The sequence below is a fragment of the Aplidium turbinatum genome, chromosome 14, assembly GCF_918807975.1.
Source record: "Aplidium turbinatum chromosome 14, kaAplTurb1.1, whole genome shotgun sequence".
Classification (NCBI taxonomy): Eukaryota; Metazoa; Chordata; class Ascidiacea; order Aplousobranchia; family Polyclinidae; genus Aplidium; species Aplidium turbinatum.
In genome coordinates, this window is record NC_137485.1 from 20,896,220 (window position 1) to 20,911,266 (window position 15,047).

Below are 15,047 nucleotides of genomic sequence, written 5' to 3' on the forward strand. Positions count from 1 at the left end.
GGTTTGGCTTTAGCTGGCTTTGTTTAAATCCAGAGGCACTTCGTTTGGTATTGTCCTTCAAAGATTGACATACAAATCAAAATTCCATCTTTTAGAATTTGTTTGTCACTCAACAAGGTTGCAGGCTGCGCACATAGGATATTTTCCTATGGTACCAACTTTGGAAGATTGGTAGGTAATCTCTATATATACCGTAAGGTTTTCAGTTTGTTTTTGTCATCCTAAGCAGGCATTTCGAGCTGTGTTGTGGCTATTATGCTTGATGGAAATGTGAAGCTTCTGATATTGAAATCATGTTTTTGTGTTGATAACTTTAAGTACCATAGCTAATTATGCATGACGACAGTCACTTGATTGTCATCATCAATTGCAGGCAATTGATAGGATAATTTGGGCCCGGTACCAACGACATTCTCGGGCTCTAAATCAAGGCACTTTTAAGAAAAACATACTATATATCCAAAGAATATTTCTGGGCCTCTTAGAAAGGTTTTAGCTCTTGCACCTAGGTCCAAATGTATCCCCTGGACACCCCCTTCCCATCCAAGATACTGTCCCTTCCACTTACAAAACATGGCTTAGACTAGGCTGCTATTTTCTTTTCAGTTGCTTGACAAAGCGATGTGTTAGTAGGCTCCAGTGCTAATGGATACTTAGTAACGTATTCAAACCTGAAAAGATTGGATACACGTTTGACGTAGCCTACGTACGCTACGCATTATGAAATAAAGATGTTTTTCAAGAAACGTTTTTAAACGAAACTAAGACAAGGAATTTTACCAGAGTTTGCTGCTGGCCACATCAACTGGCTAGTCAAATCAATTTTAAATCATTGAATCAAACAACCTTTCTACTGAAGAAAATCCATTTCTTTACAAAACAAACCGTTTTTTGTTTAAGCATTCCTAATAAGCTCAGGCTATTCAACTTAGCTATCTGCTTTTGTCATTGGTGCAAAATATAGCAAAATAAGCTGGCTATTTGTATCTTTACGCCTCCGTAAAGCAATGTTTTTTACTTTCATATTTAGGCTACAACAGTTGCAAATATAGTAATCTATGCAGAAGGCACAGTTAAAAATTATGTAGCGCAGAACTTTTCCACCTCACTTTTTACTGTAAATAATAACAATGTACATATTGTATTAATATAATAATAATAGTGCAGAATAGATATTAGTGGTGCATAGTAACGACATTCCATTTCCACCCTCGTTCTTATTGTTGTACCTGAAACAGTGCCCCTGGACTTCTTCTTGTAACCTACTGTAGGTGCTAAAGGTATTGCTGGCAACGTGTCGGTTTATTCACACGCTACAAATACATTCAACGACTGCAGGTGCGTGTGCAACGTAGCCTCAGTTCCTGCGTTGTTATTAGCCTAACGTTGTCGAGTCACAATTATATGCTGAGTTGTTTGCGTTGTTCTTAGCCGAATGCACGCGAAAACATGACAACAAAGCGCCAATGTTGATTGAAGTGCACATGTAGCCATTCTCAGATTTTACCATTTTGGGCGTGCGATATGATAGCACAGTAGCGGTCTATCATGGTGGAGTGCACGGCAAGTAAGCTAGGCCTAGAACCTTTTTACCTCGTAATCGTCATTCACCCAAAACTTGGCGCATTAGTGCTTATCAGAAGCAAAACCAGAATTTGAATAAATCAAACATCTTGGATTTTCCTGTCAGATACAAGAAAATTAAGTATGTAATACCAATAGACCTTTCCCGCAGCCAATCAATGAAGCGTGACATGGAAAACGACCCACTTCACGAACTGAAATCGTAGTAGTGAAGCACAGTTTTTGAACGTTTTGGTTGTTATTTTGATCAATCAATCGCTTATTTTAGTCCTAAACTGATCGCTCACTTTAGTCGTTAAATTTAATTAATGTGGAGCCGACATTCAAATTATTTCACACGCAACCACAAAAGTTGAACTATCTGTACCAAGCCACTTATGGTAGCCTAAAATGTAACTCGGATTGGATTTCTGAGAAAGTGTTGGGAAGTCTGGGATTCGAAGCCCCCCAGCAACTAAGATAATCACAGTAAAAATTGCTTCCTCCCAGTACAAATCTGTTTAAAGAAGCCCTGAAACGTGGCAATGAGGTTATTCTTCCTAAAGCTCGAGGTCCACCATCAATTCCCAGAAGGTCCGGATTCGGACCGCGGTCCGCCAGTTGAGTAGACCTGGTGTAGTGTACTGTATACGTAAATCGAGGCAATTTTCTCGCAGGGAGCTATTAATTTGTTACCGGTACCTGGTTGAGCAATTAATGTTACTTTATGATAATTCAACGTCGCTAGATGTCGAATTAATGTAACACAAACGTAAATTTCTTATTGGGCATTGTTGTTACACAATATAACCCGCTGGAAAAATTAAATCGATTTGTGCTGACTCGAACGTTGAATCAACCCAAAATTAACTTTCTTTTTCCCCGTTAGTTATTTAACGTGAATTGCTGTAACAGCGTGCGTAATCGCGTTGCCCGCTTTATCGCTACTTTTGGTATTATTACATCACAACAAATCAAACAGTGCGGTCGTGATAGACTATACTCACTAGTGACAAGACTATACTAGACTACTCACTCGACTACTAAGTTCACAGCAATTGCCGAGGTAATTTCAACTTTTGACGTTTGGCCTCGGCAACGTTTTTGCCGAAGTAAAAATATGCTCATTTCGAAGACTGAATTGCACAGAAAAAAAAACGGAGTAATTGCATTGGGACCCCAAATGACGAAGTTAGGCTACGGCCCTGATTGAATGGCAGTCCAGCTCAATAAAATCATGAAAAATGCTTCCTTTACAGCAGTGATAGCCTACCTCAAATATAATTTTATAGCTATTATCTATATTGTTATTCCAAGTTTGTTTAATTTGGCTAAATAAACGAACGTGGTGAATGGCATTCTTAAAGTTATGACCATTTAACAAGGCATAGCTTATGCGCAGTTATTAGAGCCTATTAATAAGTGGCTTATCATTGTACCACTTGGCCTGTTTCGTGTTTTTTATAAAAGTGACTTGAATAAAATATAACAGTCAGTTCTTTGTTTGTTAACGTTGATTCCACGTTTTTACAAAGATTGTACTAACTTTTAAACAACCTAGTATTCACAACCAATTTGGTGCTTGCTAATGGAGCAGCAAGCGTGATTGTTTTCCACGTCACGCTTCATTGCACAGAACTGCGGAAAAGGTCTATTGCCAATTTTAAAAACATTCTAGTTCTGGGGATGCCTCAATCCCACAATTGTTCGCCCCGTTAGCTCAGTGGTTACGCGCCCGATTCAGGATCACGCGACGCTGGTTCGGTTTTCGGGGAGTGCGCTTGAGCAACGCATTTCAAGGAAATGCCTCTACAATCTCTCCATGCACCTAACGGATGGAATAATTCCCCAGCAACGACACTTCGTTCGTAGATTATAGGATTAAATTCATTATTTTAATCACAAGTTATAATTGTTACACACACTTTACCTTTTTTCGAAAATGCGATGATACGGTGTCTATTGAAAAGTTTTGGTTGGAAATAAAGACGTCAGCAGAAAGCAAAAAAATTGAACACACTTGTACTTGAAATGTGCGCTTCTCGTTTAATTGTTCCAATCATTTCTTGTTAGATGTCGAATGCTGACAACTACTGTATCTTGATGTAAATATCGGTATGTATACTCATACTCAATCATAATCGCTGTACTGTGTTGCTTGCAAGAGGAATTACCGTTATGTGTCGGATGTTTTCGCAAGTAGTAAGTTAAAGATTGTCGCCGTAGTGGTCAGTGCCAAGTATGTTAACACTATTAATGTTGTTTTTCTGCCATTAACCATACTACAGGAGGTAGGCTACTACAATACTACATATCATAGTTCTGATGGGTGGCCATATTGCTGAAAGCCGTTGTACACGCCTGTCTTACTAGAGTTGGGGTCGGGTTGGGGCTTTCGAAGAAATTATTTAGATTATCTGTTGTGGCATTGCAAAATTATCTTGCACAAAGTTATCCCAAAAGCGAGTGTATTTGAAACTAGTGATTGACAAAACCTGAAAACAGCGATTTTGTTGTTGAAATCACATGAATCAGTGTTGTCAGGCTTTGAAGCTTTGTTTAAAGCAGCTTACATCTCCGTTCTAATTTTTTTGTATAATCTCGGTAACTTGAATTGTTTTCGCTTTCTCACAGTTTCGGAAATTATCGGATTATAGCTTAGCCTACTGTTTAAAAGTTGTAGCCAAAGCGACCTATTTAGATCGCCATGTTTGTAGCCTACTATAATTTTCATAATTACAACTCGAAAATTACCAATTCCAGGAAGGCATGGGGTTGGTTGGCTAAAATTATCTTGGGAAGCGATAACACTAAAAGATCGTAGAGAATGGAACTTATTGGGATCCGACGTCCACGAATCCGACCCTTGTGGCCGTGAGAAGTAGAGAGCCGGTATGCAATCAGCTATGCGTGCTGCTAGCCAGTCATCTGGAGTGGAGCCTACGAGTGTAGAAATGCCCTGCAAAACCTGCACGTTGAAAAAACAAAACCCGATGATGACAATTATCATTTAGTTATTATAGTTCACGATTGTTTATTGGACAACTAGCCATTTTTAGAATCTCTGTGTCACCCCATTAACAAGCAATCGTTCAATTGTAGGCAGTCATTTCGGAAGCGAAGTGAAGAATGAAGCCAAGTTGTCTGTCTATGACTCGCTCCAGCGACACCCAAAATAGCGGCCTGGGCTACGGCGACGAAGCCAGTCTAGTCCTTTCCATTCTTTACGGACTGTTGGTCGTCGTGCTCGCTATCGTCCTCAAAGTGTCCGAAAACATTAAAACGCTTCATAATAAAGCCGTCGTAAGTAAATATCATATTGGCTGCTTCTAGGCTGAAATGTGATTGCTACCAAGGTTTAGTGTGAGCGCTGAAACCACCCCCTCAAAAAATATTTACTTCCTCTAAGTCGATTCTATTTTACCGTGGGGTAAGACTGAAATGAAACAAAGACTATTTCGCGATAGGCCGACCTTAGCAACAATTTAAATTATTGTCTAGTTTTACATTTCCATATAGAAGCTTCGCTTTCAGAAGCTCTACCCAGTGATCGATTTCGAGTAATGGGTAGTACCAAATTTAAGTCATAAGTAGAATAGACAACCGGAAACAGACATTGCCGTCGGCTGCAGCGTGGGTCAGGTGTACGTCGGAAAGCGTACACCGATGCATAGCGCTCAAGTCCGCTTTCCCGCAATGCAGGATAAAGACATGAAAAACAAACAAACTTTTTTATGCCCTTGTGGGTGTACATGAACTATTGAACTATCTACATAAGAACAGTCTTCTTATGGTCCTATTAAAGGTTAGACTGGCTGTTAAGGTCTTTAGGTAAGCAGTAACTAAATTTAATATTCAATAATTAGAAGGAAGTACTGTACTGCTGCTTGGTGATGTCAAAAGTCAACCCCTGCTGGTCTAAAAAAATATGCCGCATTTGCTGTTGCCATGAGATTATATGATGGTGCTGAAGTTTGTTAGTTTAATTAAACGAAACAAACTAACTCCTAAGTTACCATTGACAAGTGCCTGATAGAGTTATATCGTGTCAACGGCTCTGCTGTTTATTTGGGCTCAAACTACTTGAATTAAATCGTGTCGGACAAGCGGTCTCTGCCACTGCAAAATTGTTCAAGCTGCATTGCTGTTGCAAATTCTCACCCAATGAACGCCAAATGCTGTAGCCTAATGTAATCGGGTATATATTTTATGGTACATTTTGTCCATGCCCAGTCAACAACAGTAGGTTTCCTACATCGTTTCAGTGTTTAGCGACTTATCCGAACTCAATCGCATCTGTTTGTATTGTATACATTTTAGTTCATTAAGTAATCGCGCACTTGCAAGCAAGGTCGTACAGTCCAGCCTTGGTCGAATTTACGTCAGGCCTCAGAACGCACCACCAGGTGACCCACCTTGCCAGAGACTCTAAGTCGAACGTACAGTACCACTGCGAGGTGTTTATTGAAGTTAGATATCTGGTTATCGACGCAACGTATGCTGCGAAGAGATTTCAACCATAAATTGCACTGGAAAGTTTTTGCATCATGGTGTAGAACAGGGTGGTCTAAACTCAAAATCGCTTAATTTTTTTGCCATGTGAAACGTGATGGATTAGTCTACGTTTACTTGCAACGCATGTTTGTATTTCTAATTCCGCTCATATTATGCTTGTGCTCGAGTACACTATATTTATTTTTATAGATTTGTAACTTGTTATGTTAAGTTTTGACCATCTTTTGCTCCCTTTAACGCTTTGAAGGTTGGGCTCCTGGAGTCTTGCTCAGTTTGGGGGGGGGCTGTCGATTCTTCTTATGCTTTAGGAGTGATATCTCTGTTATTTTTTTAAGGCACGATTTCAAAATTTGGGATTCACTTTATAAAATTATTTACGCTGAGCATATCCGAAAATTAAAACTATGTGAATTTTAGAACTGCTCATATACGTTGAAATGTTCAGGTGACTTTTGACTGTAATTGTAGCGTGAGTTTACACATTATTTTTTGGTAGAGTTATGAAAAACATGGATTGCAATGTTGTGATTAAAATTTTTTTACATAATCTCAATTTGAATCTATATTTTTCATGCAAAATAATATAGTAATGCAAAATAGCATATAATAATGCAAAATAACATATAAATAGAATATGAAATATTTCAGAGGATGTGTTTTATTCGCTCAAAATTTTAGCCCAATAGAGGTAAATAAAAGTTAGGAAAAGTCAAGAAATCTCGTAGTCGCAACCTCAGTGGTTTTAGAGATACAACTGTTGATACAAAAAAGTTGAATTGACAGCCGCCCCCCCCCCCCAACCTTTAAAAGGTTAAACAGGGTATGGGATGGAATGGAAGACGTTTTTATCATCTTCCATCCTAAAATTTTCTTCCATTTCATTCCATCTCAAAATTTACTTCAATCTACCATTTCTGTGATTTTTGCATATGCCACAAGTAAGCCCACATACTATAGGCTAAATTTAAGTTTAAAATTAAGTTGGCAGCGCCCCTGTGTGTACACTGCACACCAAAGCAGTGTTTTCAACCTTTTTTGAGCCACAGAACACCTTATGCATTAAAATAATTTTACGGACTCCAAATGAATTTTTATAATGATGCGATAAATTCAACAACACAATAACTATTTATTCACTTTAAGTTTTTCTCTGTGGGATATCTCGACCCGACAAGCGCTAAGTTGATATTCGAAGAAGTAATGCAGAAAGATAAACTAAAGCTCTTGGGGGTTTTGATTTTGGATTGGTCTTCGTAGAACACTAGTCAAACAAATAAATTTCTTGCAATACACTTGACGATCTTTCACGGAACACTGGTGTTTCGTGGAACACCGTTTGAAAATCACTGCACTGGAGAGCAAACAAACACTTTTAAGCTTTTAATTTTAACCTTGAAGTTTTTCCATCCACTTCGACCAATCTCCATATTTCTGCGAAGCTGTGGCCATGTGCTTCAACCAGTTATTTTATATCAATATCTTGGACTGGATCGTCGTTAGGGTGGAGTGGAAAATTTGTTTCTTTTTCGTATTCAAAAACTACTTCTACCATCCCTAGGCTTGTAAATCACAAACCTAATGTTTGTGAAATTAACATATAAAGAAAAAAATCCAAGTGGTTGCATAATTTCTGACATTACTGTAACATACAACATTTAGGGGTCCAAAAGTTTTAATACTTCTACAATGTTTATTCCAGCTGCATTCCAATGTGTCTAAGAACTATTTGTGTTTCTTGTTCTTTGTCGCCGTTTTGTGGCTGATAGCATTCAAACTCTACACCACCTGGTGGCGTAAAAAAGTTTCATGTACTCATATCATCAAAAGTCCACATGCTTCAAACCGCTGGCTTAAAGGTTAGCATAAAATTTATCGAGTTTGTTTTTGTGAATTGAAGCTTTGTAAGATGCTTAGCAAAACTACTTAGTTACATCATTTTTTGTGTTTTTTCAACTTTTTATTTATTGCTTAGTTTATTTTTGTCTACATCCCAGAAAATCTTGTCGTGCTTCTTCCTTAAAACTCGTCACTACAGTCCAGTGATGTGAAAGGTATCGTTATCGCATTGAGCATAACGACAGTGAAGTTAAATTGTTGTTGTTTAGCATGATGTCTGTGTATATGTTCACCATCTCATCACATTCAATGTTATCTTCAACTGCAAAATTGTAAAAAGATATCGTTTCATGTCGCGTCCAAATTTAAAAAATCAAACTTCTCAGCACTAAAGACTGATCAACATGAAGTTGTTTGATGTGTATTTATTGAACTGAAGCCCGAAGTAGAGAAATTAACACACGTTGAACCACAACCAGTAAGCTATTGGCGAACTTGAACGAACGAAACTTGATCAAGTTCGCAGCTTTTGCAGTTTGCCTCCACTGCTAGAGGAGTGGAGGCAATAAATTTTTAAAACAGCTGAAAGTGTCAGTTTTGTGGTTGGTGGCATTGTAAACTTGTTTTATCTTTGTACCTTTGCTCCGAAACTGCAAGTTTGTGAATGATCGATATGATCCAGGGATTGTGGCCATATTCGGGTTCTCGGTGGTGGTAAAGGAGAGCCTGGAGGTAATCGCAGTTGCAGCAATCAACAATCCATTGTGCAAGGACAAGACTCTTTATTTCATCACACCCATTTTCCATGGCTTGTTTGTCATGGGACAGGTCGTGTTCTTGTTTTTTTACGCAAAGATTCACATTCAGGACTTCACGGCTATATCTCGGTGAGAATCAACTTGGTTATCAGTTTAGTGTTTTCCAACTTCTTTTGGCTTGGTTGGCTATGTCAGTTTACTTCACAGTGTAGATTCTAACGATCTGTTTTAGCCTGATGCTGCGGGGCTTGCTACTATTTGGTGAGTTCCTAACCTCTAACCCCTAACCCTAAAACGGCAATGATAATGAGGCTACGGTACCCAATAATTTAAAAAAAAAAAATTGAAAAAAATCACCGAATAGGGATCGGACTCACCGAAACGGGCCATTCCGGATGCTGCGAGTTCGTTGTGGCAATATCGAATTGCACTAGCTTTCGGAACACAGTTCCCTAGTCATGTGCTATGACAAAGTTCCCTCGTCATAGCACATGACTAAGGAACTGTGTTCCGAAAGCTAGTGCAATTCGATATTGCCACAACGAACTCGCAGCATCAGGCTAAAACAGATCGTTAGAATCTACACTGTAAAGTAAGCAACGATCATGCTGCTAAAAGCGAAACTCAATCAATTGTATGTCAGTTTAGTTTAGGGCTTAGGCAATAAACATCAAACAATGATATTGTGTTAGAGCAAAACGTTAGTCACTTAACGAAAAAGTTTGTCACTTGTGTTTGACAGACTTGAAACTAATCAAGTTAAGTTTTGAAAGGAAGGGGTAAATGATGAAAAAGAATGTTAACCAGAAACACAAAAATAAATATTATAGTGCAGTGGTTCTCAACCTTTTTGTCTTGGCGGACTTCTTTTCGTGGCCTCGAAGTGATCACGGACCCCTAAACAAATTTTATCTGAAATTTTGGTATAATTTTTTAGTTAGGAAACCAAACCTTTGTGGGTTATCCTTGAAATTTCAAAAGACGCACCAGTTCGTAGCGGCGTATAGTTTGAAAATCACTGTAATACACAAATAAAGCAAAGCCAATGTTAAAATTTTGCAATTTATCAACCATGCTGCTAACTCGGAAACTTTCACGGACTGCCGGTTGAGAACTACTGTTATAGCGCTATGTGCTATCTGAATTTTTCGCACTAAAAGTGATGTTTTTTTTTAATGTGTAAATGCGAGCTCAGTTCGCTGTCATCATTCTAAGTGTAGTTGGTGAGTGATTTTCAGATAATAATATTGCTTGTTTCCATCATGATATGTAAGACCTACAATACTAATGTGCACACTTTAATGGTACCGTAAAACATTGGTTATTCCTACTTGCTACTTTGATCGCTTGTGGGAATCTTTATCCTCGGACTGAGAAAGCTTCTTTGAGAGCTTAATGCTAGCAGTTTCGCATACTTGTAGAGGCTTTGTACCATTGACGCAGACCCGGTTGCCGAGTTTGACAGAGTGAAGTTTCTAATTGTTCAAGTGTTGTTTTCTGCGAATTATTCCATTCACTTAGTGCCGCTGAATGGATAGCAGTCCTTGAAACTTTCGTTAGACAGTCACTCTTCTAGAACTGTCTTACCTCCTTCTAATATTTTATACCTGTCGTCTAAGCAATTGTTTGATGACCATTGATTATCATTATAGTCATTGCGTCACAGATTTGGGGTGATGCACGCGATGGCAACTAACCTTGCTGTTTGGATTTGTATCATCGCCGATGAAACAAATCACGCTTTGGCGTACGAAAGAGTCCATCATAACCACACGGAGAGGCTTGAATATGGAGTAACTATGGGCATGGGGCAGGACAAGTTGGAGAGCATTGTTGATGTGGTCGAATCCAACTGTAACATCACAAGTGATTTTTTCTACATAATGAAAAGGAACAGCACCATGAGAGGTAGAAGTTAAACTTGACGTTTGCTTGCTTTGAATAGAACTTGTCCGTTTGCAAAGTGTAAATGACGTACTGTGAAGTGATTTTTGTCTGAGGGCGCTTGCTGTTTTGCAACATTGCTAGTTGGTAATATACGTTAACTTCTGAAAGCCTCATATTTCATTCGTGTTTCGACATTGTTTCAGATAAAGAGGAAATACATGGTTCTGGTAAGAAGTCTATGCATTGCATTTTATTATTTTAAATCTCATTACTATGTTGGTCATTGTTTTATCAATGGCAGAGAAAAAATCTTTGGATAATTTCTCATCTTTTTGATTATTTATGTTTTTTGCAGTCTTAAAGCATCTTGATGAGGATTGCTTATTTTCAGGCAACTTTAGCTCATATCGATCAGTGAATTTATCTCCAACAAAAATGTTCACTAGATGTAAACTTCGGTGTTGTCATGTGAAATGCTGAAAATAACTGTCTTCGCCGCTAGCATCATGAAGTATAGCCTAGTTGAAATAGAAATAACAAAAATTACGCAGATAATAATGTGTGGTAGAACCTTAGAAACAAACTTTTATTTAGTCCGGTGGCTGCCAATCTTGATTGTGGAAAAAATGCGTTTTCATACTTCATAGATATATACTTGTTATCAAACAGATTATTGTTTCGCAGAGGGCCTATTTAAAGGCAACTGTATCTGTCACGCGAACGTGTGTCAGTTGATATCGCGAGCCGACCAATTTCTGTCGCCAATGTTGATTGAATTTTGCCTTGTGGCAAGTTGTCTTCTGTACGTGACCTGGAGCAACGTGGGAACGACAACAAAACGGCAGCACGTGGTCATCAAACCCAGCTATCGGTTCTACAAGTCGTACAAAGGTGGGATATGATTGGTCTCATTATGGAACATCACCTTCATCCTATTCCTACCGATTGTGTTTCTGTATCTAGTTGTTTGCGGGTGTTTTTTCAGCCGTATAGGCAGAGCCGGCGCGCCCTTTAGGCGAGTTAGGCAGCCGCTTGGGGCGTAAATTTCCAGGATGCGCATAAATTGCTTTTTAATTTATTAGTTTCGTAACTTTTTTGAAATTATTTTTCTTTTAACAAAAATGTTCATGTGTTTCGAATATTGTCGCACAAACTGTAGGCCCATATTTTATTCAGTCGCCATCTCCGCTTGCAGCAGATTGCGCATCAACATAGATTATTTGCTTTCATGAGTCACAGTTTTGAAGTAGATTGCCCAGTGTCGCCAGTGTCAGTGAGTTCGATCCATGTCTGGATGTTGTCATGATTGCGTGTTAATGGTCTACCTTGTTTTCTTCCTTGGTTTACCTTTAATGCATTGCATATTTTACACACTCTTTATTTTTTAAGAAGCTCATACTTTAAGATATACAAAATGAGAAAGTTACACAGTTTAAAACTATTGAGATCTTGTACAATCATATTGTGATTGCCAGTGTCAAGGGCCGTTGAGAGGACAAGCTGGCTGTCCGGTACCAAGCTTTTCCGAGGATAATTTTTATAAACACACCATTTTCTACTTCGTGATGTGTTCTTCTTTATTAGACTATGTCTAATTCTTCTTTATCTGACTATGTCTAATAAAGAAGAACACATCACGAAGTAGAAAATGGTGTGTTTATAAAAATTATCGTCGGCTTTTTTCTTTTGGGTACCTGAAACGATCTCGGGCCCTTGTGCTAATCTACTTACTGAACCACCCAAGTCAACGCCAGCAGCTCCAATCCACCGAGCTTCATTAGAGTCATTGTGCTTTCGCGTTCGACATGGCGGAATTGATAACAAAACAAAACTAAATTTTGTGATAAAAGAATATTGTGTAAATTTTGACTAGTATTTAATTTTGAACTGCTAATAACTCCTGCAAAGCAACTTAATCCACATCAGTTTGAGCTACTAAAACCGGAAATATTTACACTTTTTATTGTTTACTTGTTACACTAAAATGTTGACCAATGGGGCGCCAAAATCGAAGTTTGCCTCGGGTGCAAAATAGCCTTGCGCCCGCCCTGCATATTAGGGTGGAGTGAAAAAACATTTTTTTTTTCAAAACAAAAAATCAGATTAACCAAAAGTGGCGTATGGACCTAAAACCAACTTCTGAGAAGGTTTTGGGTTTGTGCCACCTACACTCAGGTGGCCCATAATTTTTAAAGGTCATCCGAGGGTCAAATTTCATGAAAATCCCATAACTTGGAAACCGGTTAAGCTAGAATGTTGGTTTTTGGCTTAAAATTTCCAGAAGGTCCATGTTTATATATGCTCTAATGCAACTTTTGTCTCTATTTATCTACATAAGCTGATAATAATAAAAAATGACGTTTTAGTTTGAAAGATATGTAACGTGAAGAATTGAAAATGCTTTATTTGAACTATTTGCACCCATAGTTATGTGTTAAGGCATAATAGGTACAAACTGACTAAGTACTGCTTAAAATACTTTCTAAGTAGTTGGTACATAGGATATGCAAGCAACAATCATGGATATGTGACAAAAAAACTCAATGACAAAAATAATGTAGCAAAGACTCCTATGCAATAATGTTACAATGTTATTTGACATTAAGTTTCAAAATTTACATCTTTGGTTTCCATGAAATTTATAAGAAACTACTTACAATCAGGGTCACATTATAAAAATTATCATGTGGTGAAAAAATATTGAAAACCTCCTGAAAACATCAGGACTATCAAAGTCAGAAAAAATATGTTTCGACTCTGATCCATTGCAAATTTGGGCAAGGCTGACTCCGCTTTGGTAAAGACCCTTGCCAACCTTAAGCCACCACTGTTTGCAATGAGTGTTACAGAAACCATGACATCAACTCATTTATAATTACACGTAGAGATGTACCGATATATCGGTATCGGTGATATCGGCCAGTTTTTGAGTATCGGTATCGGCAAAATTTGGCCGATACTGTGGCCGATACTAAACATGTAAAAAAAGGCGTTTGCTGCGGATTTTCTGCAGAAGCAAAGATATAGATTTTTTAAAGTAGTAACTAACCTCACATTGATGTAGAAAAATAACAACCTGTTCAAATTTTTGATACCTCACACTCCCATGACTTCATGCGCGCACCTTTTGGCATTGTTTGCTTACAGTGATTCTTTCACTCAAACAAAACGTTTTGTTTCAGCAGTTTTGCGTTGTTCGATTCTTAAGTTGTGAAGGAGACTCAATTTCTTCAATATTTATCATTTGTGTTTCTTTTTTACTCTCAGCAGAGAATAAAACCAGGTCAATACTACCCAGGTTGCAGAAATGTATAATTTTGCATCGTTTTTGCGTTGCTGGGCGTTTGAGGGAGCCATGTGGCTTGGTTGTTTTTGGTGGGCTGGTTCTGTCAGTTTGTGATTTGGTTTCCACCTTTCGTTGTGGTGGACTCGCCGGGCTTGGGCAATGTCATGGCGGAGTGGGTGGGCTCGGGGTGGGAGCGGTGGGACTGCGGGTCCTCGCTGGGCTGATCAATAAATGGTCTTGTTGCGCCTGGGCTGTCGGCGCGGGGCTGAGCACTCACTGGTGCAGCGAGCTGTTGCGGCTCGCTGGCCACAACAGTGTGGCTTCCACGCTAGCCATTTACACTATCCAATCAACTATATGTTTCTCAGCAGCCGTTTTTTAGCAAGAATTGACATCAACAAGAATTGAAGTGGCTGGTGTGGAAGCTGCACCGTTGTGATTGGCGAGTCGCTGTGCTGGTGAGTGCTCGGCCTTGTGCTGGTGGCCGGGGGGAGCGCTCCTTTCTTTGCGGTGGGGTTGTCGTCTTAGGCGCAGTGGGACCATTTTGATTGGTTTGGTGGGGATTCGTGGTCCCATTGCTTTCATTTTGAGCCTGCTTATTCTGCTGGGTCTGCTACTATTCGGTGAGTCCGATTCGGTGAGTCCGATTCGGTGAGTCTGATTCGGTGAGTTCCTAACCTCTAACCCCTAACCCTAACTCCTAACCCCTAACCCTAAAACGACAATGATAATTAGGCCACGGTACCCAATAATTAAAAAAAAAAATTAAAAAAATCCCCCGTTAAGGGATCGGACTCACCGAATCGGGCCATTCCGTATTCTGCCATGACATTGTTTGGGCTTGGTGGGTTTGTTGCGGCGAGGGGTGGAAGTTATATCGTGGACTGGTGGTGCCGGCTTACTGGGGGCAGCCGGGTTGCATGGGTTTTTTGGACGTTTGGCAACGTGGGGGCGATGCAGAGTTGTACATTTTTGCTGCCTGGGTAATCTTGGCCTGGCAAAAGCTTTTCAACCAAACGACAAGCGCCCTTAGGTTGCACATTACTTGTCGAATAATTTTTGTACGACTACACAAATCACTTGGTTTACATTTTACATCTTATCAACTATGATAGCCTATTTGGAGAGTTTGCGCAAACACTTTATTAATTTTCAAGAAACCCCAATTATGATGTAATGTTTCTTCCCTTATACCCCAGTCC

General features: G+C 39.1%; 1 protein-coding gene across 2 annotated transcripts in view; it reads left to right on the forward strand.

The window, feature by feature from the left end:
* The window catches only part of LOC145783223 (proton channel OTOP1-like), a 34,234-nt gene that overhangs the window by 851 nt on the left and 18,336 nt on the right, over positions 1–15,047 (forward strand). Inside the window, exons 2-7 of one of the 2 annotated variants that reach the window (XM_082595030.1) lie at positions 4,666–4,866; positions 7,778–7,934; positions 8,597–8,801; positions 10,339–10,580; positions 10,763–10,786; positions 11,244–11,450. In XM_082595030.1, coding sequence (XP_082451156.1) covers positions 4,693–4,866; positions 7,778–7,934; positions 8,597–8,801; positions 10,339–10,580; positions 10,763–10,786; positions 11,244–11,450 — 1,009 coding nt within the window. In that variant the 5' untranslated portion in view covers positions 4,666–4,692. Of the gene's footprint in view, positions 1–4,665; positions 4,867–7,777; positions 7,935–8,596; positions 8,802–10,338; positions 10,581–10,762; positions 10,787–11,243; positions 11,451–15,047 lie in introns of those variants that run through there. The other variant, XM_082595031.1, reaches the window with a different exon arrangement.